This window comes from Hylobates moloch, unplaced genomic scaffold, assembly GCF_009828535.3.
Source record: "Hylobates moloch isolate HMO894 unplaced genomic scaffold, HMol_V3 SCAFFOLD_1, whole genome shotgun sequence".
NCBI classification, from domain to species: domain Eukaryota; kingdom Metazoa; phylum Chordata; class Mammalia; order Primates; family Hylobatidae; genus Hylobates; species Hylobates moloch.
The window spans coordinates 137,329,681-137,356,035 of NW_026652276.1; the positions used below are offsets into that span (position 1 = coordinate 137,329,681).

General features: G+C 42.3%; 1 protein-coding gene across 1 annotated transcript in view; it reads right to left on the reverse strand.

Moving 5' to 3' along the window:
- Positions 1-4,268: 4,268 nt before the first annotated feature.
- ITPRID1 (ITPR interacting domain containing 1) overlaps positions 4,269-26,355 on the reverse strand; it is a 119,752-nt gene continuing 97,665 nt past the window's right edge. Inside the window, exons 10-15 of the mRNA XM_032758387.2 lie at positions 18,533-18,615; positions 16,806-18,110; positions 9,328-9,455; positions 8,545-8,656; positions 7,912-8,077; positions 4,269-4,772 (exon numbers count right to left, since the gene is read on the reverse strand). Coding sequence (XP_032614278.2) covers positions 4,741-4,772; positions 7,912-8,077; positions 8,545-8,656; positions 9,328-9,455; positions 16,806-18,110; positions 18,533-18,615 — 1,826 coding nt within the window. The 3' untranslated portion in view covers positions 4,269-4,740. The remainder of the gene's footprint in view (positions 4,773-7,911; positions 8,078-8,544; positions 8,657-9,327; positions 9,456-16,805; positions 18,111-18,532; positions 18,616-26,355) is intronic.

Genomic DNA, 26,355 nt, shown 5'->3' on the forward strand with positions numbered 1-26,355 from the left:
TTTGTCTCTTTTGATCTTTGTTGGTTTAAAATCTATTTTATCAGAGACTAGGATTGCAACCCCTGCCTTTTTTTGTTTTCCATTTGCTTGATAGATCTTCCTCTATCCCTTTATTTTGAGTCTATGTGTGTCTCTGCACGTGAGATGGGTTTCCTGAATACAGCACACTGATGGGTCTTGACTCCTTATCCAATTTGCCAGTCTGTGTCTTTTAATTGGAGCATTTAGCCCATTTAAAGTTAATATTATTACGTGTGAATTTGATCCTGTCATTATGATGTTAGCTGGTTATTTTGCTCGTTAGTTGATGCAGTTTCTTCCTAGCCTTGATGGTCTTTACAATTTGGCATGTTTTTGCAGTGGCTGGTACTGGTTTTTCCTTTCCATGTTTAGTGCTTCCTTCAGGAGCTCTTTTATGGCAGGCCTGGTGGTGACAAAATCACTCAGCATTTGCTTGTCTGTAAAGTATTTTATTTCTCCTTCAGTTATGAAGCTTAATTTGGCTGGATATGAGATTCTGGGTTGAAAATTCTTTTAAGAATGTTGAATATTGGCCCCCACTCTCTTCTGGCTTGTAGAGTTTCTGCTGAGAGATCAGCTGTTAGTCTGATGGGCTTCCCTTTGTGGGTAACCCGACCTTTCTCTCTGGCTGCCCTTAACATTTTTTCCTTCATTTCAACTTTGGTGAATCTGACAATTATGTGTCTTGGAGTTGCTCTTCTCGAGCAGTATCTTTGTGGTGTTCTCTGTATTTCCTGAATCTGAATGTTGGCCTGCCTTGCTAGATTGGGGAAGTTCTCCTGGATAATATCTTGCAGAGTGTTTTCCAACTTGGTTCCGTTCTCCCTGTTATTTTCAGGTACACCAATCAGATGTAGGTTTGGTCTTTTCACATAGTCCCAAATTTCTTGGAGGCTTTGTTCATTTCTTTTTATTCTTTTTTCTCTAAACTTCCCTTCTTGCTTCATTTCATTCATTTCATCTTCCATCACTGATACCCTTTCTTCCAGTTGATCGCATCGGCTACCGAGGCTTCTGCAATCTTCGTGTCGTTCTTGAAACTTTGCTTTCAGCTCAATCAGCTCCTTTAAGCCTTTCTCTCCATTGGTTATTCTAGTTATCCATTCATCTAATTTTTTTTCAAAGTTTTTAACTTCTTTGCTATTGTTTTGAATTTCCTCCCATAGCTTGGAGTAGTTTGATTGTCTGAAGCCTTCTTCTGTCAACTCATCAAAGTCATTCTCCGTCCAGCTTTGTTCCGTTGCTAGTGAGGAACTGCGTTCCTTTGGAGGAGGAGAGGTGCTCTGCTTTTTAGAGTTTCCAGCTTTTCTGCTCTGTTTTTCCCCATCTTTTTGGTTTTATCTACTTTTGGTCTTTGATGATGGTGATGTACAGATGGGTTTTTGGTGTGGATGTCCTTTCTGTTTGTTAGTTTTCCTTCTACCAGACAGGACCCTCAGCTGCAGGTCTGTTGGAGTTTGCTAGAGGTCCACTCCAGATCCTGTTTGGCTGGGTGTCAGCAGCAGTGGCTGCAGAACAGCAGATTTTTGTGAGACCACAAATTCAGCTGTCTGATAGTTCCTCTGGAAGCTTTGTCTCAGAGGAGTACCTGGCCGAGTGAGGTGTCAGTCTGTCCCTACTGGGGGGTGCCTCCCAGTTAGGCTGTTCGGGGGTCAGGGACCCACTTTAGGAGGCAGTCTGTCCGTTCTCAGATCTGCAGCTGCGTGCTGGGAGAACCACTACTCTCTTCAAAGCTGTCAGACAGGGACATTTAAGCCTGCAGAGATTCCTGCTGACTTTTTGTTTGTCTGTGCCCTGTCCCCAGAGGTGGAGCCTACAGAGGCAGGCAGGCCTCCTTGAGCTGTGGTGGGCTCCACCCAGTTTGAGCTTCCTGGCTGCTTTGTTTACCTAAGCAAGCCTGGGCAATGGCGGGCGCCCCTCCCCCAGCCTTGCTGCTGCCTTGCAGTTTGATCTCAGACTGCTGTGCTAGCAATCAGCGAGACTCCGTGGGCATAGGACCCTCCGAGCCAGGTGCGGGACACAATCTCCTGGTGTGCCATTTTCCAAGCCTGTAGGAAAAGCACAGTATTAGGGTGGGACTGACCTGATTTTCCAGGTGCCGTCTGTTACCCCTTTCTTTGACTAGGAAAGGGAACTCCCTGACCCCTTGTGCTTCCCGAGTGAGGCAATGCCTCGCCCTGCTTTGGCTCATGCACAGTGCGCTGCACCGACTGTCCTGCACCCACTGTTTGGCACTCCCTAGTGAGATGAACCCGGTACCTCAAATGGAAATGCAGAAATCTCCCGTCTTCTGTGTCGCTCACCGATACCATTTATTTTCAAATGTGTGCTCTGGATTTTCCTGAATATTGTCATGTTGAATATGGTCAATGCATAAAGCAAACAAAAAAAGGAATACAGGATCTTGGGACTTGATAATGGAATAGTAAGGTTACACAGATAATCATTCAGGAACTGCAAAAGGGCTCTTGCCATTATTCTTGGCAGTGGGCAAGTGGTATTAAGCTAAGAGTTGCTAGGATGGTGGTTTAAAAGGATTCCCACGTGGTGGAACTCATCTCCTTGTATGAAAGCAACTCAGAACCGATACCTGACTACAAGCGTCAGATGCAATTAGCACAGTGCAATGTTTTTCAAATTTTTCTATAGCAATGAGATCTTTGTTTTTTTAAAAAATAAATTTCTGCTAATGTTCAATGTATAATGCAGACAGAGGCAGGATTCCTCTGGTTGACTTGGGTCTAGCATCAGGCACCGCATAAACCCCAAAGCTTGGCAGAGCCATGACAAACCATTAATTTAACAAATCAGGAAATCAGAGAGTCAACTCAATCCCTTAATGGTTGCCAGAGCTTAGACAACTTACAGTCTTTTTGAACGAGTGTGCGTGTCTGTGTGTGTGTATGTGTGTAGATTAATTCCTACTTTTCAGGATTGTTGTGAAGATAAGTGATAATGCAAATAGGCGCTTAGCCCTGTCCCTTGCCTGTAGGTAGATATTCAATAAATTGTTCCTACTCTTGTTACTTTAATCACCATCCTAACCATCATAGTACTACTATTTGCTAAGCACTAACTATGTTCCAGGATTGCTGTAAAGGGCTCTGTATGCATTAACTCCGTTAAATTACAGATGATGACACTGAGGCTTAGGGAGGTTACATAGTTTATCCAAGACAAATAATAAGTAGTGGAGTTGGATTTAAGTCCCAAATCCTGAATTTAACCCCAGAGCTCAGTTGCTTCTTATAAATAGTAAGCTGCAGGACTCAGTATGTATTTTTGTAGGATAGGCTCACCATATCTTAGCTCTTCCTTACTGTATTAGTCAGAGTTTTCCAGGGAAATAGAACCAGTAGGTTTTCTTTGTGTGTGTGCATGTGTGTGCCTGCACATAGATATATATACACATACATATTTATATGTGTATTCATATATATATATATATATATATATATATATATAGTGTGTGTGTGTGTATACACACACACATTTATTACACAACCAGGAATGCCAGTGGTATAATTCAGTCTGAGCCTAAAGGCCTGAGAATTGGGGGTGGTATTTGGAGGCAGCATCAGCAAACATTGTTCATCATGCACTGAAGGCAGCAAAGGTCCTGGGTGGGATACAGCAGCCTGTCTACATTTTGGTTTCCCTTCTATGCTCTGTTTTGAAGAGTTAGGAGAGTAAACCAGGAAGTACCATTAAATGTTTGGAGACCTTTGGGGATTCCATTTGCTACTCTTCATCAGAAAATAATAAATGGTCTTTTCTCTCCTCCATCACACAGGAAGTCATCTTTCTGACTGTCAAAACCATCCACAAATAAGTCCCTTTTTACAATCTAAACTCAGTTCCTTCTACAGCCTATAATCATGCTTCTACCATAGTCAGTTCATTTTCTTCATTGTCTCCTGAGACTGATAATTTATCCTCATCTCATTCATTCATCAAGCAGTAGGTAATATTCTTTGTGCATAAAGTACTTTGCTAACAGAGTTCTTTTCAACAGAAGGAAGACAGTAATTACAGTTAGCATTTATTGAGTTCTTGGTATGTGCACTTGTAATAATAGCCAACATGCATTGAGCACTTACTACGCAATGGACGTTGGATTAAACACTGCACGGGATTCACTGTATTTATTCTGTCCAACAACTCTATGTTGTTTTTCTTCTCCCTATTTTACAGAGGAAGAAACTAGGGTAAAGAGAGCAAGTGCCCGAGGTCACACATGATAAAGAAAGGAGTCTGTACTTTCCTCCAGACAGTCTCTCTTAAACACAGGGTAGTAGGTGCTACACAGTCCTCAAGTAGCTTTAAGTTTACTGAAGAAAATATGACCTACACAGATAATGGTAACACGAGACAGGAGGTTTTCAGTGTCCTAACAAAAAAGCAAAGTGATATAGGAGTTTCAAAAAATAAGGATCGCTTCCACCACAGATCATCAAGGAAAGCCTGTGCAGGAGATGGGGTCTGCCCTAGGACTTACTGGTGAGATATTTCATTTGTTTCAGCAAAGGAGAGGGAGCAGGAACACACGAGGTGGTTTAGGGGAGCAGAATTGGAGATTCATCTGAGAGCAGAGCAGGAAATGAGACTGGTAAAGCAGATGGCTGTCAGGTGAGGGACATCTTAGAGCCAGGTGTTCCTCTTCATTCTGTAGGCGTCACAGGGAAGGAGCAAGGAAGAAACTGCAGGAGAGCTCGGAGTCTACATGGACAAGGGGAGGTCAAAAGCCCGACCTGGGTAAAGAGTAAAAAGCTTAGGAGTTTAGCAAGGGAAACGATTTGGAGGCACGAATGCAATACATCAGGAGTCAATTTAGCTGGGAGCTGAGCCATGATATAGGAGCCAAGATGGGGATGTGGCAAAAAGAAATGAGGCAGTGGGAGGCAAGGAGAAGCGCATAATAACTGCAGGGCCTGGACTTTTATTTCTGGTGGAAGGCTGCTCTGGGGAAGTATGATCCTGTGATTTCTCTCTCATTCTCTGGGATATTCTAAAAGTACTTTCTGGGTATTCACTGTAGGTCCAGGAAATATGACCCACATGGTGGCTGAGGGAGCCCAACCTGGCAGAAGCCAGTGCAGTTTGGAGAGAAGGTGGCTAGAGGCAGTTAGGAAGCACCTATGTTGCACTGTCACCAGTTCTGAGGAAACTTCTGGGCGGTATTTTGTGGCAGTAGACTCAGCATTGGTGTGGTCATTGACTGACTGAGGGGGCAGGAGACCATGCACACTGTGGCACTGAGCCTGCAGCAAGGGGAAAGGCTGTGCCACTGATGGAGAGGATCAGGAAGATGAACTGAGTTGGGGCAATGACCAGGTCAGCTTTAGCCAAGAGTGAGACATACAGCCAAGTCTTCCAGGTCAAAATGTCTTGTGGACAGTAAAAAATGCTGGGCTGGGATACTGGAGAGAGCTGGTAATCAGGGTCATAGATGCTTGGAGAGTGTGTGTGTATACTGAGGACTGAGGAATAGAGAAAGAGAAGAGAATTCAGAACAGAAAGGGGATGTCCACACTCTGAGAATTTAAGTCCATGGGAAAAATAGTGTGGTGGTCCCCAGGGTAGGAAGGCCCTGCTGAGTCAAAGGCTTTCCAAAAAGCAAGGAAGGGGAAGAGTGCAAGCAGGCTGTGAGATGGTTTTGAGTAGTGGGTGGTTTCAATAGAATTAGTTTCTGAGGTTACTTGCTAAGAAGTGACCTCTCCTTTGGCCATCTTTTCATACAGATTATAAGCTTCCCTCATGGCATTAATTTCCAAGCAGTTTTTCCTATTCCATTCTGCATCTATTCTCCATTCCTTAGAGACCCAGCACCTCTGGCCTTTGTGTGCCATTCCCTGCATTTCCACTGGGGTGGGAGCCTCCCAAGCCTCCAAGGCTGGACAGAAGCAACTTGAGGACATTTGCTTCTCACCTTGGGGATGACAGCAACAGCCTCCTAGCTGGGTACTCTGCCTCACTGTAGACCCCCAGGGGTGCTTTCTCCATAAAGCAGCCAGCATGACTTCAAAACGTAAATCAGATTATATGACAACCCTGCTTAAAACCTACAGTGGCTTTCCATTACCCTTGGAAAAAGGATTCAGATGCAAAGACTTGGTCATGGCCTATAGTCTGGCCGACCCCCTCTCAGCCTTCCCCTCCCTCCATCTCCATGCCCCACCGCACTCAGCAGCACTGGCTATCTCTACACTGGGGGGCCTGTTAACTTTCCATTCCTTCTGCTTTGAATGTTCTTTTGCAAAATTGCACTTGGCTTCCACTTCCTCACCTTTCAGGTCTTACCCAAATAGCCTCCCCTTTAGCAAGGCCTTCCACAAGCACCCTGATGAATGCAGTACAGTTTCACTCCACATTTCCCTTTGCAACATTATCACACTGTCTTCTGAGGCTCTTTTCAGGATCGTAATTATTTGCTTGTTGGTTTTTTTTTTTTGGTCTTACTCTTCATCCAACTCTTTCTGAGTAGAAAGTCCATCTGTCTTATTTACGGCTGTCTCCAGCACTAGAACAGTAGTCTGCACACAGTAGGTGCTTCATCAGTACTCCCACTGGCTGCCTGACTGGAGGCTTTTGGACAGTCTGGTACCTCTGAGCCTGGATCCTCCTTCCCTCTTCTGTTGTTACTTCCTCAGCCAGGGCTGTCTGAACATTAATCTAAATTGGACTCCCTTCTGTGTTCTCTTTCATAAAACCTGTTATTTCCTTCAGAGTTTTTAATAATAAATGTATGTACATGTTTATATTCTGTGAAAGGAAAATAAACCTCAGGACCCAAAATTATGAAGTAAAAGGGAAAAGTCAAGTTGGGAGCTGCATCAGGCAATCTGCCTCCCATTTTATTTCTAAATGAGATAGCTAAAAAGATTTTTTTAAAAGCTACATACCTCCCTCACAATTTGCCCACTGGGAAATTCCTTGTGGGCCCTAAAATCTTTAGTCTAAAACAGTTCTGTTGAATTTTATCCTGACAAAGTACATTGATAGCGTCTCTTTTTTTTTTTTTTTTTTTTTTTTTTTTTTGATAGCGTCTCTTAATAGGTATAGGACAAAGAACAGAACTCAAAGCCATCCCCTCTGCTCCCCCGAGACAAATGCATATCTGATTGCTTCCTCTGCCCTATGTTTATTTTACCTTCTGTAAAAGTGCAGATCCACTGAGCTAGATGAGTGCATAAGTGGCTGTTCCTCTACCCCCTCTCGCATAGAGAAAAGCTGATCAGAATCAAAAGAATGTGACTGTTTGCCTCTTATGTACCCACACCTTTTAAAAATGTCTTCCTCTTTCCCCTTTAGCTACCCTTTCCCCGCTAAATGCTGAAGGCCTCAAAATCATCTTTGGAGAAAGGCACAGACCTGTCTTCTGAGTGTGTATCCTTAACCTTGGTAAAATAAACTTCTGTATGGACTGAGGTCTGTCTCAGATACTTTCTGTTTGCAATTCTATCTCCCCCACTACACTGTAAGTTCCAGCAGGGCAGAGACTGTATGCTATTTAGTCACTGTTGCATACTCTGTGCCAGGCACATACTAGGTGCTCAGTTATTCTATATTGAATGAGTATTAGAGTATTCTAAACTCCTCTTGGGTTTAACCATAGGGTAGAATATGAGAGATATAGCTGACAATGGGTTGGCAGACCCTTCTCCTTGGGGAAAATTGAAATTTCCTTGTTACATCTGTTCTGGGCCTTTACATTTTATATGAAGGTGAACAAACCTGCTCTGATCTAGAGGAAGACATCTGTATCCTTTTCTCCAACAGGACAATTTGACAAAGGGGTTGGACCTAATTTTGCCCAAGCTGATGATGAAGGAGACATCCTGGTGCTGTTCTCCAAGGTGGGTGGAGTGAAGGCAGCCAACTGGGTCCCACCTGAACAGGGAGCCTGCTGGCCATCACTGGGAGGAAAGACAGTCCTTGGGGCCATGTCTGGGTGGATTTTAGAACATGAAGTCTGGCCATTGCTTTCTTCTATCCAGTTATATTGATGCAGATTTGAATAGTGTTCAGGTGGCTCTGCTGTGAGAACCTCCAGCTGCTAAAAGGAAAACAAGAGGAAAAAGAGTAAACAGCACATCACATTGGCACCAAACAGCTTACTCAAACTTCTGAGCTAGGCATTATGAGGTGGTCAATTCTCTAGAATGGGCCCTTTGAGCCAGCAGCAGATTCTGATAGTGACTTAGCTTATACTGGCTCCAAAGATGAGCTTCACTGTGCCTGTGATTCTTATTCTTATTTGGAAAATGGGCTAATAGGACTTCTCTATGATGTACAGGGCAGGGGGAAGATTGGTATGACAGGTGAACTGAATTCTGATGCAGAATCACCATCAGCTTGCTGTGTACCCTTGAGCAAACTAAAGTACTTCTCTGTATACTTAAAATGAAGGTGTTGGCATGTAAACCTAGATTCTGAAATGATTGCACAATCGGGTTTCTCATTTAATGCACCTTTCCTGTGGTAGGCCAGATATAGTCAAACTCCACACCCCATCACCCATACCAGTAAAATCCCTTCTCGGATTTGCTGAGCCCGGTCTCCTAACTGAAATTCCAACTCTGCCACCTGCTGCCTCAGGGCCTCACGTAACGTTTGCAGTTGCTTGGCCTCCTCCCTGCAAGTAAATAATAGAAAACAACCAAATGTAACAATCCTTCCCAGGTGCAATCTTCCATTGTCTCCTCATAATACAGGTTCTTCCTTTGCAATTTCTTAAAAGAGAATGTCATCTTTATTTGTGTCAGTTGCAGATATTACTAAGGTTGTCTTCTTTTAAAAAAAAACAAAACCTTTATTGCAGTATAATATGGTTCCCCTATTTTAAGAGCACAATTTAATAATTTTTAATAAATTTACCAAATTGTGTAATCATCACTACTATTCAGTTTTAAAACACTTCTATTTTCCCAAGAAGAACCCGTATGCCCCTCCCTTTACAATTAAACTAGATTTCCATCCCTAGCCCCAATGCAGATTTTCGAAACTCTCATAACTCCTCACATTTGCATTTGCACGAGCCCCATCCCATTGATTAAAGATATCCTGCTGGCAATGCCCCTGACTGCCTGCCTTTTGACCTCCTCCAAGAATAAGTATTGCTATCTAGCAAATGGCTCTCATAGACTCCCACTGAGAAAGCAAGAACAAGACCAAGAAAGCAAAGGAAAAGCTGGCCGGTTTCTCATTAGCTCTGCTCCAGGGTGCTCATCTGTCCTGCCCTGATTATCTTCGTTGCTCCGGGTGTGTGGGCTGGTACTTACTTTTATGGCTCCCTTAGGTAATTACCTTTCCTCCTCTGACATGTCCCTGGAAAAGAGGGCCTGCTGTCCCATAAGGTGCTGTTCAATTTCCTCTAAATACTCCCGGAAACTCTGGCATATCATCTTCATGGCTTCCATCTCATGGACTGTGCACTGAGAACAATGAGAAAGAACTGAGAAGGAAGTCCTTTCTGATCCTCTGCAAGAGCTCACCATGGTGGAGCCTGTCTTCCCATTTGGGCTCACTTTTTTCTCAAATAGGCCCTACTGCTAATACAAGGGGAAGGGAATAGGAAGAGCCCAATATTTGGGTTCACAAAACAACTAGTGACCGTGCTTATCTGCGACAGAAGGGCAGCTGTTGTTGGGTGGCCTTTGGGTGACAATCATTATGTCCCAGAGGCTGGAAGGCAGTCTGGAGGCCTAGGTGACGCAGGGATGCAAGGATGTAGGTAGAAAAGAGGAGGGGAAAGGCCAGAGTAAGGGTTTGTGAGAAGTTGAGTCTGTTTAATCTTGTTTAACTTTGGTGCTGGGTACTTGCCTCACTCTGAGTATCAATAACATTGAACACATCTGTTCAGCTGGTATGTGTTTGATTAAAGAAAATCTGCTTAGAATAATCTTTATTAGTCTTAGTCCTGCTTAGTCATAGTCCTGGAGGTTGGAATCTGCAGGATCAGCTTCATCCACCTAACAAGCCCACCCTGAGGAAGGCAGGCAAAGGTTAGGCATCCTGTCATCTCCAGGAGTTGGAATCTAGAATTGAACTTTGTCTACGCTTTTAATCCTTCCCATTGCTCCTGATGTAGTCATCCTTTAATCTTACTTTCTCTCTCGGGCTGTGCCTTTGCCTTGGTTTTCTAATTTAAATATATTCCTGCAGCCCCTGAGAACTTTGGAACTCTCCACTAACAGACTTGACCACCCTCCAGTCTGCCTCCCAGCAGCACAAGGCTGTGTCCCTGGGATGACCTTAACCTCCCCATCCCCCATTAAAAAGCCTGCCTGAGATATCTGAAGCCTGCCAGGAAAATTTACTGTTTGCTTTCGCCAACACCTGACATAGGCCCTTTCTGAGAGTATTTATTAAATGTTGATTATAATTGTAAACATGTATTTCTTACAACTCAGAAGTGTCTCTCTCAAGAACCTGAGAGCCATTCCTTTGAAATGTAATCATCTGGAAGGTTTGGGCCTCTGTCCCAGGTCTCTGGGAGGGCAGAATCCTAACTTCAGTTACTGCTGGCTCACAAACACAGCTGGTCTAATGGCATTGACATGGACCAATTCTTTGTGATTTTTCACTTTTCTGACTCTACTGAGCCCCTACTCTCCACCCTCCCTTATTCTCTCTTTAGAATGCCCAAATCACCTCTGCACAAATTGGAGTGGAGCTGAGCTCTTTCCCCTACTGTCAATAGTTGTTGAACACAATCTGTTTTCACGGCTTTAACTAAAGCTTTGGCATCTCCAAGCCCAGTCCCTTTGCCGGCACTCTGGTGACTTGCTGAGTTCTTACCTGCTATCCCCTTTGTTTTGTATCCTGGGTTGGATCATGCTTTGAAATCCATAACCCAGAACTCCAGGGCCACTAACCATTTGACTTTGAGTAATATTAATGCTTGTTGGGCTCTAAAGCCATCTCTTCCAGACCCACAGGCTTGGACCCCTTCCCAAAATCAGCGTAGCAGAGGCTGCTAGTTGACTACTCACAATCTTTCTCTCCTTTATTCTTGTTAACAAGAATACTTTAGAGGCAGCCATGTGTCTAGCTAAAAAATTACATTTCCCAGCATTCCTTGTAGAGACAATGGCCAGTGAGATGGGAACAGAGAGCATGCTGTGGGGCTTCTGTGATGTTCTTTAAAGGAAACTGATTTTGCAGGCTGGCTCTTTTTAACCTTCTCTTCTTCTTCCTTCCATGGAGACCAACCTTACAGCTAGGTGGACTCCTCTAGCCCTGTTTCTAGGAAGTCTGAGATTTCTTACCCTTCCTCTCTAAACCACATGGCCAACATCCTGGCAGCCTGACAGCTATTTTTACTGGAATTGTCATAATGGAAATACTTTCCTAAGAGTAATGTTTTTATATTGAAAGCTCTCCATATTTTGGTTTTGGAGTTTGGTTTTGATTCTGTCCTCTCATTTTTATACTGAATAACGTATTTTGCATAGTAAAGCTCTCCAATTACTCTTGCATCAATGTGAGTGAATTTGAACCAGTTAGGGAATCTCTGAAGTGATACTGATATTGGCAGGAATGCTAGATTATGGCTCGTAAGACCAGAAAAGATCTTGTAGACCACAAAGGGCATCTGTTATAGATACGTGTTCTGACATAGAATGGCTAGTTAACTTGTCTGTGGTCAAAAAACAGTAGTAAGATTTCAAACCCGTCTCTTGGTTCATTTCTTTTCTTCTAAGATCTGAGTCATAGCAGTGACCACAGTATAGCTGAACACAAGGATAAGTTGCTTGTCCCTTAGCAGTGAGATGTTTGAGTGGTTCTAGTAGCTTCCTATCAGGTAACCAAGACTTCCCAACTGGTTCAAATTCACTTCAAAGTTCTGGAGACAGTGACACCAGGATCATGGAAGTGTAGTGCTCAAATAGGCTGAACATCATAAACACTGAATTTTATGCTCATCTAGTTACTTTGGGGTAGCCTTTTGTGATTGAAAGGTATAAGACTGGGGTGCTTGGGTTTGGGAATAACTGATGGAGTGTTTGCTCTCTGAGAATGGAGGGATGTGGAAGATTCTGAAACGCTGCCATCTTCTGGTCATTTGGAAACATGGAAAAAAACATTTTAGCCCTAGAATAAGTATAGAAATGATTTCATAATAAAGAAAACTGTAGGTAAGAAAAAAATAAATAAAACCCCTCAAAAATAGAATGTTTTGAACATTTCTTCTTTTTCGTACAATATAAAGGCTTGATTGTAACCCAAATACCAAATGCAAGTTCTGCTCTACTGACCCAAACCCATTGAAACAAACTTTAACTTCAATGGTAAGAGCACCATCACCAAAAGACAATGAATTTTCACTTTGAATATGCTATTACTTTTTCTTATTTGTATACTTTTATTTTCTTTAAAACTAAATCATAAACAATATGGAAGCACTTCTAATATTCAGAAATCTTATTTCTGATAGATCTCATCTTCTTTTCTGGAATTTTTTTTGAATTAACACTTTTTAAAGTTAACAAATTATCCTGAAGAATTTACCTATATATAACAATTTAGTTATACCAACAAACCATTTTTTTGAATTAACAAATTATTGCAAAGAACTCACTTATATGTGAAAATTTAATTATATCAACAAATCATTACCCTAGACAACCCAAAAAGGCCACAAAAATGGCATTTATCAATTAGTCAAATGTTTCTCTGCAGTGATATATATTGCTATATTGGGGGGTAAGATAAGGATGTTTTTGAGTCTTCAAGTCCTTTACCTAAAATTGCTCTTAGTTTCAACATCTGCTCAGAACTCCCATTGTCGTCTTCTTCTTCTCCTTTTCTTCTTCTTCTTCTCCTTCTCCTTCTCCTTCTTCTCTTCTTTTCTTTTCTTCTTCTTCTTTTCCCTTCTTCTTTTCCTTTCTTCTTCTTCTCTTCTTCTTCTTCTTCTTCTTCTTCTTCTTCTTCTTCTTCTTCTTCTTCTTCTTCTTCTTCTTCTTCTTCTTCTTCTTCTTCTTCCTTCTTTCTTCCTCTTCCTCCTCTTCTTCTTTTCTTCTTCTTCCTTCTTCTTTTTTTTTTTTTTTCTTTGAGGAGGAGGCTCTCTCTGTTGCCCAGGCTGGAGTGCAGTGGCATGATCTCGCCCCACTGCCGCCTCCACCTCTCGGGTTCAAGTGATTCTTTTGCCTCAGCCTTCCAAGTAGCTGGGATTATAGGCATACACCACCACACCCAGCTAATTTTGTGTGTGTGTGTGTGTGTGTGTATTTTTAATGGAGACGGGGTTTTGCCATGTTGGCCAGGCTGTTTTCGAAGTCCTAACCTCAGATGATCCACCCATCTTGGCCTCCCAGAGTGTTGGGATTCCAGGAGTGAGCCACCATGCCCAGCTTTCCATTGTCTTCTAAGAGATGTCCATCTCTGCTTACAGTCTTCACTTGGTCCAAGAGCTATGTCCTGTTAATATTTTCATAAATAATTTTTCTAGCCCTGTCTAGCATTTGGCATCTACTTTAAAGCCAATTTTCTTCAGAACATTTTTCAGGCCTTACAAACCCAGGCTCACTCACAGTAGATGTTGCTGCATGCACTAACTTGTTCTCTTTGTGCTTTAAATGTCTTTAAGCGGTCTCCTCTGATGGAGAAATGCAATCTCTTATTTCCACTTGCTTTCCAGCACATGTGCCCGTGCACATATGTATGCCTGCATAGGAGTATACATATGCACACGTATATGCATGTATGTTTGAATTGTTTCCTTTGAGTGTATTTTTTTCTATTTCTTTGGATGTAAATAAAGGGAAATTCATTGTCATCTGCTAAAACCTTATATAGCATCCATTTCAGCAGGTGTATGATGCCAAATCAACTGGATATAAAAGTACCTTTTTTTGTATAATTGCAAATTCTAAGAGGAAAGAAGGTGAAGGCAATAGGAGACAAGGCATTAGAAGCTTTCAGATGGTGGCCCTCACACCCATTCAAACTCCTACTTGTTTAAAATCTACCCATATCTGAGGTTACTGAGCATAATGGGCCACAAAACCTCCCTGTTTTCTGCAGAAGTGTTGATATGCCAAAGTGTCAAATCAGGAGGAACATCTATTTCCAGCTGCCAAATCTCTCCACACAGCTGGGGCTACTCATGCCCAAAGCCCTCTTTTGACACTAGGCAGGAGGAATAAGAAGAGCTCGGGTCCACACTTGGTCACCCTGCAGCTGGCCCAGGTTTAATCTTCTGCTCCTATTCTGAATAATGTCCTTACCATGAGGAATCTGGTTCTGGATTCCTGTGCCTTTTTCCCCAGGGCCACCTCTTACTCTTTCCAGCTTACCTTCCTCTGAGAAGCTGCAATCCTTCTACCTGCGAATCTGCTCCCAGGTGCTAGAGGCCCACTCGCACTTTCAATCCCTGGCACCATGCTCCTGCAAATTCATCAGGACACCCCCCAATACCTCACAGACTCTCAAACCTTTTACACTAATGGTCTTACTGATCTGTGCTACTGACCAGTCATGCTCTCTGGATGCCGTGGTTTGCCTGATGGATTAAACAGGTCTAGAAAAACCATTTCTTCTGGAGTTTTGAACACAATTTTGTTATTTTTAACAAAATATAAAACTAAATATGACTTAAAATCTTTGTAATGCTTGTCTTAAATGTAAATTAGAAAAATAATCTTTTTTCGGGATGTGCATTCCTATGTTGGACCAACAACCAGCCTTTCTTTGTGAAAACTGGAGTACCTAATTCTAGGATTTGATATTTTTCCCCCATACGGCCTCTCAAAATGTCACCTTCTCCAGCTATCTTTCATCCCTAACATTTTTCCCTTACAAACTATGTGATTGAGTAAATGTTTATTCTCTTAGAGCTGAGTTTTACAGCCTTGACACTATTGACATTTTGGGCCAAAGAATTCATTGTTGTGGTGGCTGTTCTGTGTATTTTAGGATGTTTTGCAGCATTCCTGGCCTCTACCTACTTGTTGCCAGTAGCAACCACCCACCTCCTGTTGTGACAACTAAAAATGTCTCCAAACATTGCAAAATGTCATCTGGGAGTTCAGGGGTGGGAAATTATCCCCAGTTGAAAACCATTTACTTAAGGCATTTAAAATCCCCTCAACAAATGATGTAAATAATGATGATAATAATGATGATGGTGGTGGTGGGTGGTGGTGGTGATGGTTATGGTGATGACAGCCCTACTGTTATCCAGGATTTGAACCAAGGTCTTTTGATACTCAAGAAGGACCCAGCATACATTAGGTTTTGTTCTTTTCTTCCACTGAACTTTTGGAGAATATACCTAGAACTGATCACTATGCCTAAATGAAGCTTTCTCTTACCTGTTCAACTCTCACTAATATTAGGTTCATATAAAAATATTCCAAATGCCTGGGAGTCTTGCAATTAAAAAATGATCTGATAAATTGTTTAAACTTTCCTGTAATCACTCTCTTTACATCACATTTATGTAACATGATTTCTATACGTTGAAAGGCTAAGTAGTAATTTGCTTTATCTTTCAAATAATCACTTTCTAATGTTAATTCTACACTTACATAGATTTAGATATTTTAAAGTCGGACACTTCTTTGCTTAGACTGTAATGTCAAGCAATTTACTGTTACCCAAATTGAATTTGAATTTGGACTTCCCACTTAGTCATTAGGAGGCATTGAGATAATTATTTAAACTCGCTCAGTTCTAGTTTCCTTGTCTATAAAGGAGGAAGGACCTGGCATAGATTAGGAGCCCAACAAATATTTATGGAATGGATTAAAATGAAGATTAAATGACAAAACAGAAAATGGTCAGCATGGGCACTCACTAAATATTTGTGGAATTAAGAGAATGGGAAGGTAACTCGGCAGGCACTAAACAGTAGGCGCTCAGTAAATCGTGGTTCCACTTCACCCTGCTCTGAATAGCTGCAACCTGCGTTCTCTGTGTCAGCCCCCTTACATTTTCAACTCTCTATACAAGTGGTTTTATGTGCAATAATCTTAATTTTTTAATCAATGGCTGGCCTTGAAGGCCTAGATCATTTCTTACCTTGAAAACTTGCTAAAAAGGAGGTACTGGAAGGGCTCATTAAACAATTACTGATTAATCAAGGGCTAGAGAAGGCTGGAGCCATTTAGTCCTCAGTAGGGTCCACCTTTAAATAGGCTCAGCAAAGGTTGACCAAAAGCCCCTCTATTTGACGCGAGAAGCTCTAAGTTCAAGACCCGAACAATGTAAAACAGTCACGAAAATTGATTATAAGAGTAACACATATAAGAGTAACACATCCACACAATTAACATTACCTAGAACTTTCCATGTGCCACATGCCGGGCTGAGTGCTTTACAGGGTTCATCTTATTTAATCCTAAAACAATCCTGTGTCAGTGCATGAATAGTCTCCCTATTTTACAAAAAGATTAAATGGCTTGTGCAAGATTATACAGCTAAACGAATTTAAGACACAGAACTCAGCTAGAACTGCAGATGAGTTACAGATGTATTAATGCTTATAACCTTAGACATACGAATGTATGGTTCTACCCCTTAGTTTTCCCTTCTGTAAAATGAAGATTAATAATAAAATTTGCTTTGCTTATTTCTAAAGGTGATTGATTGGAAGTATTGAGAAGAAATGTGTGATACTATATCATAAACAATAAAGCACTCTACAAATGTTATTCATGATTTAAAATAGAAAGGTTTGCCCCGAGATCTTGCATTCAGCAAGGAAGTCTGAACATTATCCCTGAGGTGTTTATCATGGGTGCATCTGCCTTTCCATCTTTGCAAGGGTGAACACTTACGGAACATAGCTCCCTCACTGTAGTGTCCTGAAGGGCTTTCAAAGTCATCATGAACTGGGCTTCCCGGTAACCAGTAAGTGAGCACAGGCAGTGCCTACAGACTGAGGGCTCATGGCCAGGGCTTTGCCTCTCCCCATGGCAGTGAGGGTGGTGATGACAGCAGATGCAGCAGTGGGCAGGTATAGCATGGCAGGTGCCCATTGGGCAGATACTAGGGAAGCCTGAGTCTAGAGAGACGGATTTGGTGAGGGGCTGGGGCCCATGTGTCAAGGCCTTGTTGCTTAGAGCTGAACAGAAATGCCAAGGCCTGAGCTCGCATATAGAAGTCTGAATGGAAGCATCATTTAACTGTTTTGCTTCTGTCCCCAGTCTTGTTTCTGTTGTGGTAACAGGATCACACACAGTGCATTCTAAAGATGTTCCTCTGGGAGCAGTCCCCAAGGACACAGCACTCTGAGCAGCCGACATCAGTCTGGAGGACATCTGGGTCGTTACAGACCTGGAGCTGCCAGTATTTAGAGGAAGGTTTTCCATCTCAGCTTTCGTCCTAGGTAGTATCTGACCCAAAGTACCAGACCTTGACTTCACCTGGGCAGGATCTCCAGGCAGTTTATGGAGGTGGGGAATGGGCTTTTCAGATGTTTGAGCAAGGTCAGTTGCATAAGGTGTGATTTCATTGTGCTTGGGGACACACTGTGATGAGCTTTCTGGTACGAGTAAGCTGTGGTTGGTGTGAGGACAGAATCCACTGCTTTCCTCTTCTTGTGGGGCCTCAGAGTCAACATGAAGGAACTTGTCTTGAGCATGATCATTTCCAGGTGATCTTTGAGACTCAATGTAGTGGCTTTGCACTTTGCCAGCTCCCTCAGGCCTCAGAAAACTGTCCTGCATTTCTGTGACATGGGTTACCATAAACCCCAGAGGACGATCATATTTGGAAGTGGCTGTGGGTCTGGTGACCTCATATTCAGCATGAGGCATTGGCAGAAGCTGCCGCAGATGGCTGTCTTTCCTTGGGTGTTCTCCCCTCGTGGTGGTCTTGGCACAGGCCATGTCTGGGATATATAGCTCTGGTGGCCCCTCCATGGCCTCAAGCAGAAACTCTTCCTCCATCACAGATACTGAGGCCTTTTCTTCCAAGGCATTCGCTTCTTGGCTTGAAAAAGACATGCTTGCCCTACTCTTGGAATCTGGCCCATCTGATTCTAGCTGACAGTCCTGGGATGATACTAAGCTGTGGCTCTGATCTCTTGGCTTTCTACCTCCATTCTCAGCAGGACTCTGGCTGTTTGGCAAGGAAGGCATCTGTAGGGGAAACCAGGACAAAGGGAAACAGGTCAGGAAGTGGAAGAGGCAATAGGTTTAAGGCGAGATTTTCTTCTTGTCATTGCCTTAGGAGTCAGCAGACAAGGGTTGCAACATCAGGTTTTGCATCTGTTTACCAGTTTACCAAGGTCCTCCTCTCTAGGAGGCTCAGCTTCCTTGCTTAGAAAAATCAAAAGGAAAGGAAGGCCACACTTTCTGGCACCTTGTCTAATATGACTCCATCATCCCTGCCCCTTGGGTGCAGGTGGCTTGTGCCTTCCCAACCTTTCCAATTGTGGCTTGATTTAAAACACCCCTCTTTCTGAGTTAGCTGTGAGTGAGGTTTGGGTGACAGCCTCGTTGATAGGGCTGAAGTGGGATATGAGGAATGAGCAACAGGGCCCTGTTCCAAACCCTCCTACCTGGAGGGGCAGCGGTTCCAGCGGCTCCTCCAGGAACCCACTGCTGTCAGACTGGCAGCTGTTTGCTCTGTCCACCCTGGCACCTGCAGAAGGAAAGAGGTCTTGAGGTTATTAAAGGGAAAACATGTGGCCAGCAGGAGTGGGATCAACCCCTCTAGGTGCCTGACACACCGTGGATCCTGCAGAAATGCCCACTGTGTGGAAGAAAAAACAAATGAGGGAATTCCAAGGACGTTTTTTTCTCAATTGTCAGAGAGTTCACATAACATTGCATCACTGGTTTCTTGATACAAAGAATAAAACATGAAACAAAGGAAGAGAAACTAATGTCTCTCAAAACCAAATAACAATATGGTTGTGAGATGAATCTTTACTAAGGGAAAGAAAATCCAGAAGGAAACACATATGCCTTAAATGCCACACTAATAAAATAATAAAAGACCACATTTTATATATTTGTGTGTGTGTATATATACATATTCTTGTTCTTTTTACTAAAGTTTGGATAAGGACCTTTTGCTAACTTCAGCTGGACTATTTCTATGACTACAAGTTTGTGCTTGTGTTTTAGATCATTGCTGTTTTCTTGCATGCTGGGACATGCAGAGAAAGGGCAAAGTCACGTGTGGGCAGGTTATGACTTTGTAAACAGGAGCATCCATGAAATGTTAAATCTATCTGTAGATTCTTACATAAATATTAAGTTATATATTGTGGGGAAAATAGTTGGCTACCAGAGTGTCACCATGCTAAAGATTAAATTATGGAATTTTTTTTCTCTTCTTTAATGAGAAATGCTTTCAGTTATACCATAGTATAGGCTCTAATAGGAAGTCTCTCAGGAGGAGGGGGGTTGCAAGGTGGCCTCCTTAGAATACAAGGAGCAGAGGGAGGAGCCTTGTCTGTCCTGGGAGATTAGGTATATGTCTGGGAAGTGAATTAAGAGGAAACAATTCATTGTCCATAGATACCGTGCTTGAGTATTTGGTACCTAAGTGATAAATAGGGGATTTGCCTTTGAATGACTGCTGAGGAAGAGTTCAAGGGAGGGAAATGATCCCAGCCTCTGCTTAGATCTCTGCTGGGCCTCACCTTGAAGGACAGTTCCACTCACAAGAGCAGCATCATTCTTCTCCCTGTAGACATCAATCCCCGAGCGCCTTAACGGTCCATGTGTCTGAGCAAAGACAGCAAGCGGAGACAGTCCCAGAGGTGGCCGACCCAGCCCAAACCCCAGCTACCTCAGCCTGAGGCCAAAGTCAAGAGAAAGTAACGGCTCAATTTTGTATAATTGACTATTATAAACTCCATATTCTTTAATTCAGCCTCAAACATAACTAAAAGCTAAAAATCAGAGGGCATACATTTTAAAATAGCTCAATCCTAGAGAGATTGAGAAACTTTGAGCAAAATTTTGAGAATGCATATCTTTGACCTAGCCATTGCCTCTTGTTACATAGTTAAGGGTAAAAAAATAGAAAATATTTGCAAGTCATAGATCTAAATGAGATTTCTGCTTCTGGAAAGCTGTAGTAATAAGGGACTAGATTTTTCCTCCTACCTGAACCAACTGAAAAACTAGACAAGATATGTGAAAAAAAAATTGGTTTTCGAGACAATGGACCTCAGACAGTTACAGACAGCAGTCCTTGAGAAACAGGAACAAGTGATGTGAACCCTATCGTTACCCAGCTTAGTGCTTTGAGAGAGTTTACAGGTCTTGGCATGTGAAAGGGGAACCCAGGCTGAGCCTGGCAGACACTTGAAGCTGAGGAAAAAGAGCTAGGAGTCCAAAAAGACTGAGCCAGCTAGAGTTCAAAGGGCACACAGAGGAGAGGAAGGAGCGAGAGAACTTTACAGGGTCTGTCTTGAGTATTCAGCTGAGTACTGACAAGCTCATGCATGTGAGAAACCACCAAAAGCTGGGAAGAGAACCATCAGAAAGGATCAGGGGAAACACTGCCCATTACTCATCCAGAGCCTGAAACAGGGAATGCACCCACCAGCCAGACGCAAAACCTCCTGTTCACACGACATTGAGGGGTAGAATAATCAGAAGTGTCTTGCTTCAGGCGTAAGAAATAATTAGCTTTAGAATGACCACTGCTTTGGTCCCACCTAATGAGCCTTAAAAGCAAGACCTGAAAGAATTAAAATGTTTCCAAGTAACTTGTGTCCAAGACATAAGCAAAAGAATATTTATGGGAATATAGTACTATCTACCACCTCTATGGTAAAATCCAAATGTCTGGCATATATTAAAAAATAATAGGTGTGCAAAGAAGCAGGAACATATGATCCATTACAAGCAGAAAAAACAATTGAAACCACTCTATGACTAATGCAGATCTTAGAATTATCAATTGAGAAAGAGCATTAAAACATTTATTAAAACTATATCCTGTATGTTCAAGAAGCTAGAGGAAAGATGAACTATGTTAAGTGGAGATATGCAAGATATTTTTTAAAAAACCCAAATTGAACATCTAGAGATGAAAACAATAATGTCTCCAGTAAAATTTATACTGGATATATATAGCAGATTAGAGATTGCAGAAGAAAAGATTAGTGACATGAAGACATGGTTATAAGAAGCTATCCCAAATGAAACATACAGATTTAAAAAAAGAAAATACTTTTTCGAACGAAAATGCATCAGCAAGCGATGAGACAAGTCCAAGTAGCCTCAGGTATAGGTAGCTGAAAAATCCCAAAGAGGAGGGGGAGCTTTTGAAGAAATGTTTCAAAGAAAAGTTTGATTCACAAAGTCCAGCAAACTCCAAGCACCAGAAACATGAAGAAAACTACACCAAGGCACATGAAAATCAAATTACTGACTGGGCGCGGTGGCTCACTCTTGTAATCTCAGCACTTTGGGAGGCCGAGGCAGGCAGATCACCTGAGGTCAGGAGTTCAAGACCAGCCTGGCCAACATGGTAAAATCCTGTCTCTACTAAAAATACAAAAATTAGCTGGTGTGGTGGTGGGTGCCTGTAATCCCAGCTACTTGGGAGGCCGAGGCAAGAGAATCACTTGAACCTGGGAGGTGGAGGTTGCAGTAAGCTGAGATTGCGTCACTCCACTCCAGCCTGGGTGACAGAGCAAGTCTCCGTCTCAAAACAAACAAACAATAAACAAAACCAAAAGAAAGAAAAATTACCCAACATCAATGACTTTTTATAAAAACCCTTAAAATCAACCAGAGAAAAGGAATATTACATATAGAGTTAACAAAGATAAGGATGGCAGATTTCTCCTTGGAAATAATCCAAGTAAGAAGAAAGTTGAGTAACATCTTTAGGATATTGAATGAAAAAATCATGTGGGTAAGCATCGAATATTTTATTATTATCTACATCTTTAAAAAGGTAATTGACTATTTAAACAAAAAAAATTAACAATGTCGTGTGGGATTTATAACAAAGACCTAGAAGAGTCTACAAACATAAACACCTGTTATTATAAAACCGAATAGTTTGTAGAAAAGGTGCTGCCTAAGAGATTTTCCTTTAACTCTGATGTGCGACTTTTACAGAGCCTTTAACCTGAGTAATAGAACAGCTGTTTACTGTTGTCAGAGGAAATAGCGTATATTCACTATATATTTATTATAAGAAATTTACTAGTGTAATATTTAAGACTTCACTGCTTTTGTTATAATTAGTTCAATCCATATTAAAACTTTTCAGTTTCCTTTAGGGTTAGCAAAAGTACCACCCGTTTTCCTCCTTATATCAACGGTGGGTACAAAATTCATGATGATTCTTGCAGTAATCTTTCAAAAGCTCAATGCAGAATTTTAAATGTTTTTTCAGTACTATGCAAATGGCCCTGCACACTTTGGTGGGAGCCCCTCTGCTTAATAACCTGTTGAGTGGGCAGCCCATCCTGAAGAATTTTCCACACGAACTTCCTGTTAAAAGCTCCCTTTATGTGCTTCTGGGCCCACAGCCTGTTAGTACTCCAGAGGCCTCTGCAGTAGACAAAGTATGGAATAGGAGAGCGTGAGACAGGACTAACTTCCACTTCTCACTCCCACTCCCAGACTATATAGGCATTAGGGGAACCAAAGATATTCAGCAGAAGAGGTTGAGCCTTGGTGAAAGATGGACAAGACAGACTTTGGAACCTCTTGCTTTTTCTATATGTTTTGATGCAAGATTTGCACAACAAACTGTGAAGGACTCTCCATACATCATTATTATTATTTCAACTTTTCAAACAATCTCTAAGCAGTTACTATTCTTGAATATAAGCTTCATATGCAATGGTTGCTATTACCCCTCTTACAATGAATGGATGAAATTATATGTTAGAACACTAGGACAGAGTGATACGTTAGAGCCCATTTGTCCATGTGCTGGCTGGTTGATACCAGTCTGGCTGATATGGTATAGCTGTGTCCCCACCCAAATCTCATCTTGAATCGTAGTTCCCATAATCCCCACATGTCATGGGAGGGACCTTGTGGGAGGTAATTGAATTATGGGGCCAGTTTCCCGCCCCCATGCTGTTCCTGTGACAGTGAGTTCTCATGAGATCTGATGGTTTTATAAGCGTCTGGCATTTCTCCTGCTAGCTCTCATTCTCTCTCCTGCTGCCCTGTGAAAAAGTGCCTTCTGCCATGATCGTAAGTTTCCTGAGGCCTTCCCAGCCATGCAGAACTGTGAGTCAATTAAACCTCTTTTCTTTTTTTAAAAAAAATTATTTTAAGTTCCAGAGTACATGCATAGGATGTGCAGGTTTGCTACATAGGTACACTTGTGCCATGGTGGTTTGCTGCACCTATCGATCCATCACCTAGGTATTAAGCCTGGCATGCATTAGCTATTTTTCCTGTTGCTCTCCCCTGACCCCCGCCCTCCCCTTACAAGCCCTAATGTGTAGCGTTCCCCTTCCTGTGTCCATGTGTTCTCATTTAAACCTCTTTTCTTTATAAATTACCCAGTCTCGGGTATTTCTTCATAGCAGCATAAGAACGGCCTAATACACTGGTCCAAATGAAAATAAACAACTACAAACAAAGGGTCCCTAAAAGGTAGAAAGAGTAATTTCCTCCAAAAGAGGTATACTTGTGATATAACTGTTGCCTTTCATTAACTGTACTTGTGTAAAGCACAAAAAACAAACCAACGTCTGAAACTCAAGCAGTAAAAAATCAGACATTGAGAACCTCACTTTGATGATGAGATCAAATGGTGGAATTGGGCATTGTTATTTCGGGTGTAGAGGCTTATTTATCTTGTGTTTGTTTTAGAAGTGAAATGCATGCATCTCAATCATTTTGAGAGATTCACCAAGCAAAATGTGGGCCAGGTTACTGATGGTTTAGTTTCTTCAAGAGGCTAAAAATCCTTTCTCCTTATAGAGTACCTTCTCAACAACTAGACTATGCACATCTAGATGTAGGATTTCCAATTCTAAATATTCCCTTAGGGTCATAGAAATTAAATGAGACAGAGGATGAGAAATCACCTAGCTCAGAATGGCCATGATGGAGTATTAAACAAACAGACAAATACAAATGTACATCATTTATCACTCCCACACCCTCACACCTAATATGTAATACAATATATCACACCTAATATGTAATACATTGCCTTTGGGGAAGGCAATATGGCATCTGGCAAGAGTAATAGAAGTGCTACCAGCACGCCTGGCCAACCCCACACAGTTCCTTCAGCTAGCTAAGCCAAGACTGGGGGAACTTGAGATGTCTCATTACTCCCAGTGGCATTTTCCCTAGGCACTCAATATGCCGAAGGAGCCACAGTTCTTCCTTACTCTGCTCCAGTGGGGCCTTGACTTCCCACCTGGCACCTACCAGTCCTTTTCCTCCAGCTAGATCTTATCACCTAAGCGTTCTACTGCTGGCTGAATCCTGTTCCAAACCAGTTGCGTAAATGGAATCCTTCACCACCACCAAGCCCTGCACAATTTTTTTCATGCCTCCTTAGACTGCTGATTCTCCCATCTTGCCTATCCCATAGCTCAAGGGGGTCCACTTCTGTACACTGAATGCTATTGAAATCTAGTTAGGCTCCATGCTGAACCATCTAGAAAATTTGAAGCCTGCTCTACTGGGGTCCGATTCTGACTCTCCTACTTAGAGGCTGTGTGATCTGGAGATTGCCTCTTACTGTCTCTGAGCCTGTCACCTCATAGGGAAAGTAATGAATATGGTAATACTATGTTACTTATGGGGTTGCAATAAGGATAATATCCAATAATATATTTCTAATAATATATAGGCTACATAATGTTATATGTAAATTTTTGCTGCAGGACATCATTATTAATATTATCTGTTATAACTCAACCTTCATATCATTAATGATCATGGTTAATACTAATATTAATTAGAAATTACCATTTTCAGCACACAAGTGTCTTCATGGAGATAAATTTTACCCTCCCAATTAGGGGGACCCTGCTTGGGACAGGACTACTCTACTGCCTTGTAAGTTGGGAAACATTTCTGCCTAGGAGGAGACAGACGCCTCAGGCACTTTGTTGGAATAATCACCAGATGGCAGCATTACACCAACCACAGAGTGGAAGACCCGTCCCTGCCAAAGGACCTTTGGAATGGCTAAAATTAGTAAGAAAAGTCAATCTGCTTTTCTGGGCTGGACTGGTAATAAAAGCTTCTGAATTCTAGGTAGAAAGTTCATGTTTAAAATAGTCTGAGTTCATAGAAGCTATGAAATTGAAAGTTACATGGGAAGAGGGAGAAAAAGCAAAGAGGTGATGGGGTGTGAAGTGTGATAAAGTTGTGTAGAGCATGAGAAATGTTTCAACCTCAGACTGTTTGAAGTTAACTCTCTTCATCAATCAATTCTACTTTCACTATGGTCAAGTTCCTATCTCTTCTGTCCTCCAATGGTACAAAATTCTGTGACAGCTCTGTGGTGAAGCTGAGTCACCAAGCAAGTTAGCCTAGAGTTGGAATGGACATTACAGATTAGGCAAACGCCAATGCCTTTAAGAGCTGGGCGGGTGGCATAAATATGTGAAACAGCTAGGCTTCAGGACAATGGGTGGTAGTGTGAATTGTTTGGACCAGAGAGCAGTTGTTCCTTCAAAGGCATTTTACAAAATTAATTTTCAATGTTTCGTAAAACAAAACCTCTCTATGTTCCCCAGGTTGGAAGACAGGATGGTGCCACCTCCCTTCCAGAACATTCCTTATAGATGGTCGTTTAGCTAGTGCTTACTCACTTTTGGTGACAAGCGATGACTCCTATCTGGTCAGAGAGCATCATACCTTTTAGGAAATTCGTCTTTGTATTGGCTACCTTAGCATTTTACATTTGTCAATCATAGCTCTGCTCCTTGGAGTAGTGCAGAATGTGTCAAACTCCTTTCCCAAAGACAGCTCACTTGGACTCTCCAGGCCTTTCTCCTCAGCAAATCCTCAGTAAATCATCCCAGACCTGGCCAGTCGCGGTGGCTCACGCCTGTAATCCCAGCACTTTGGGAGGCTGAGGCAGGTGGATCACGAGGTCAGGAGATAGAGACCAGCCTGGCCAACATGGTGAAACCCCGTCTCTACTAAAAATACAAAAATTAGCTGGGCATGGTGGCCCCCACCTGTAATCCCAGTTACTCGGGAGGCTGAGGCAGGAGAATCACTTGAACCAGGGAGTCGGAGGTTGCAGTGAGCCAAGATCGCGCCACAGCACTCCAGCCTGGCGGCAGAGCGAGACTCCGTCTCAAATAAATAAATAAATGAAAATAAAAATCTCCCCAGACCCTTTAAATCAGCCCTCACAGGGCAGGCTTTTCAGGCTGTTTGTGTCTTGTACTTTTGAATAGGC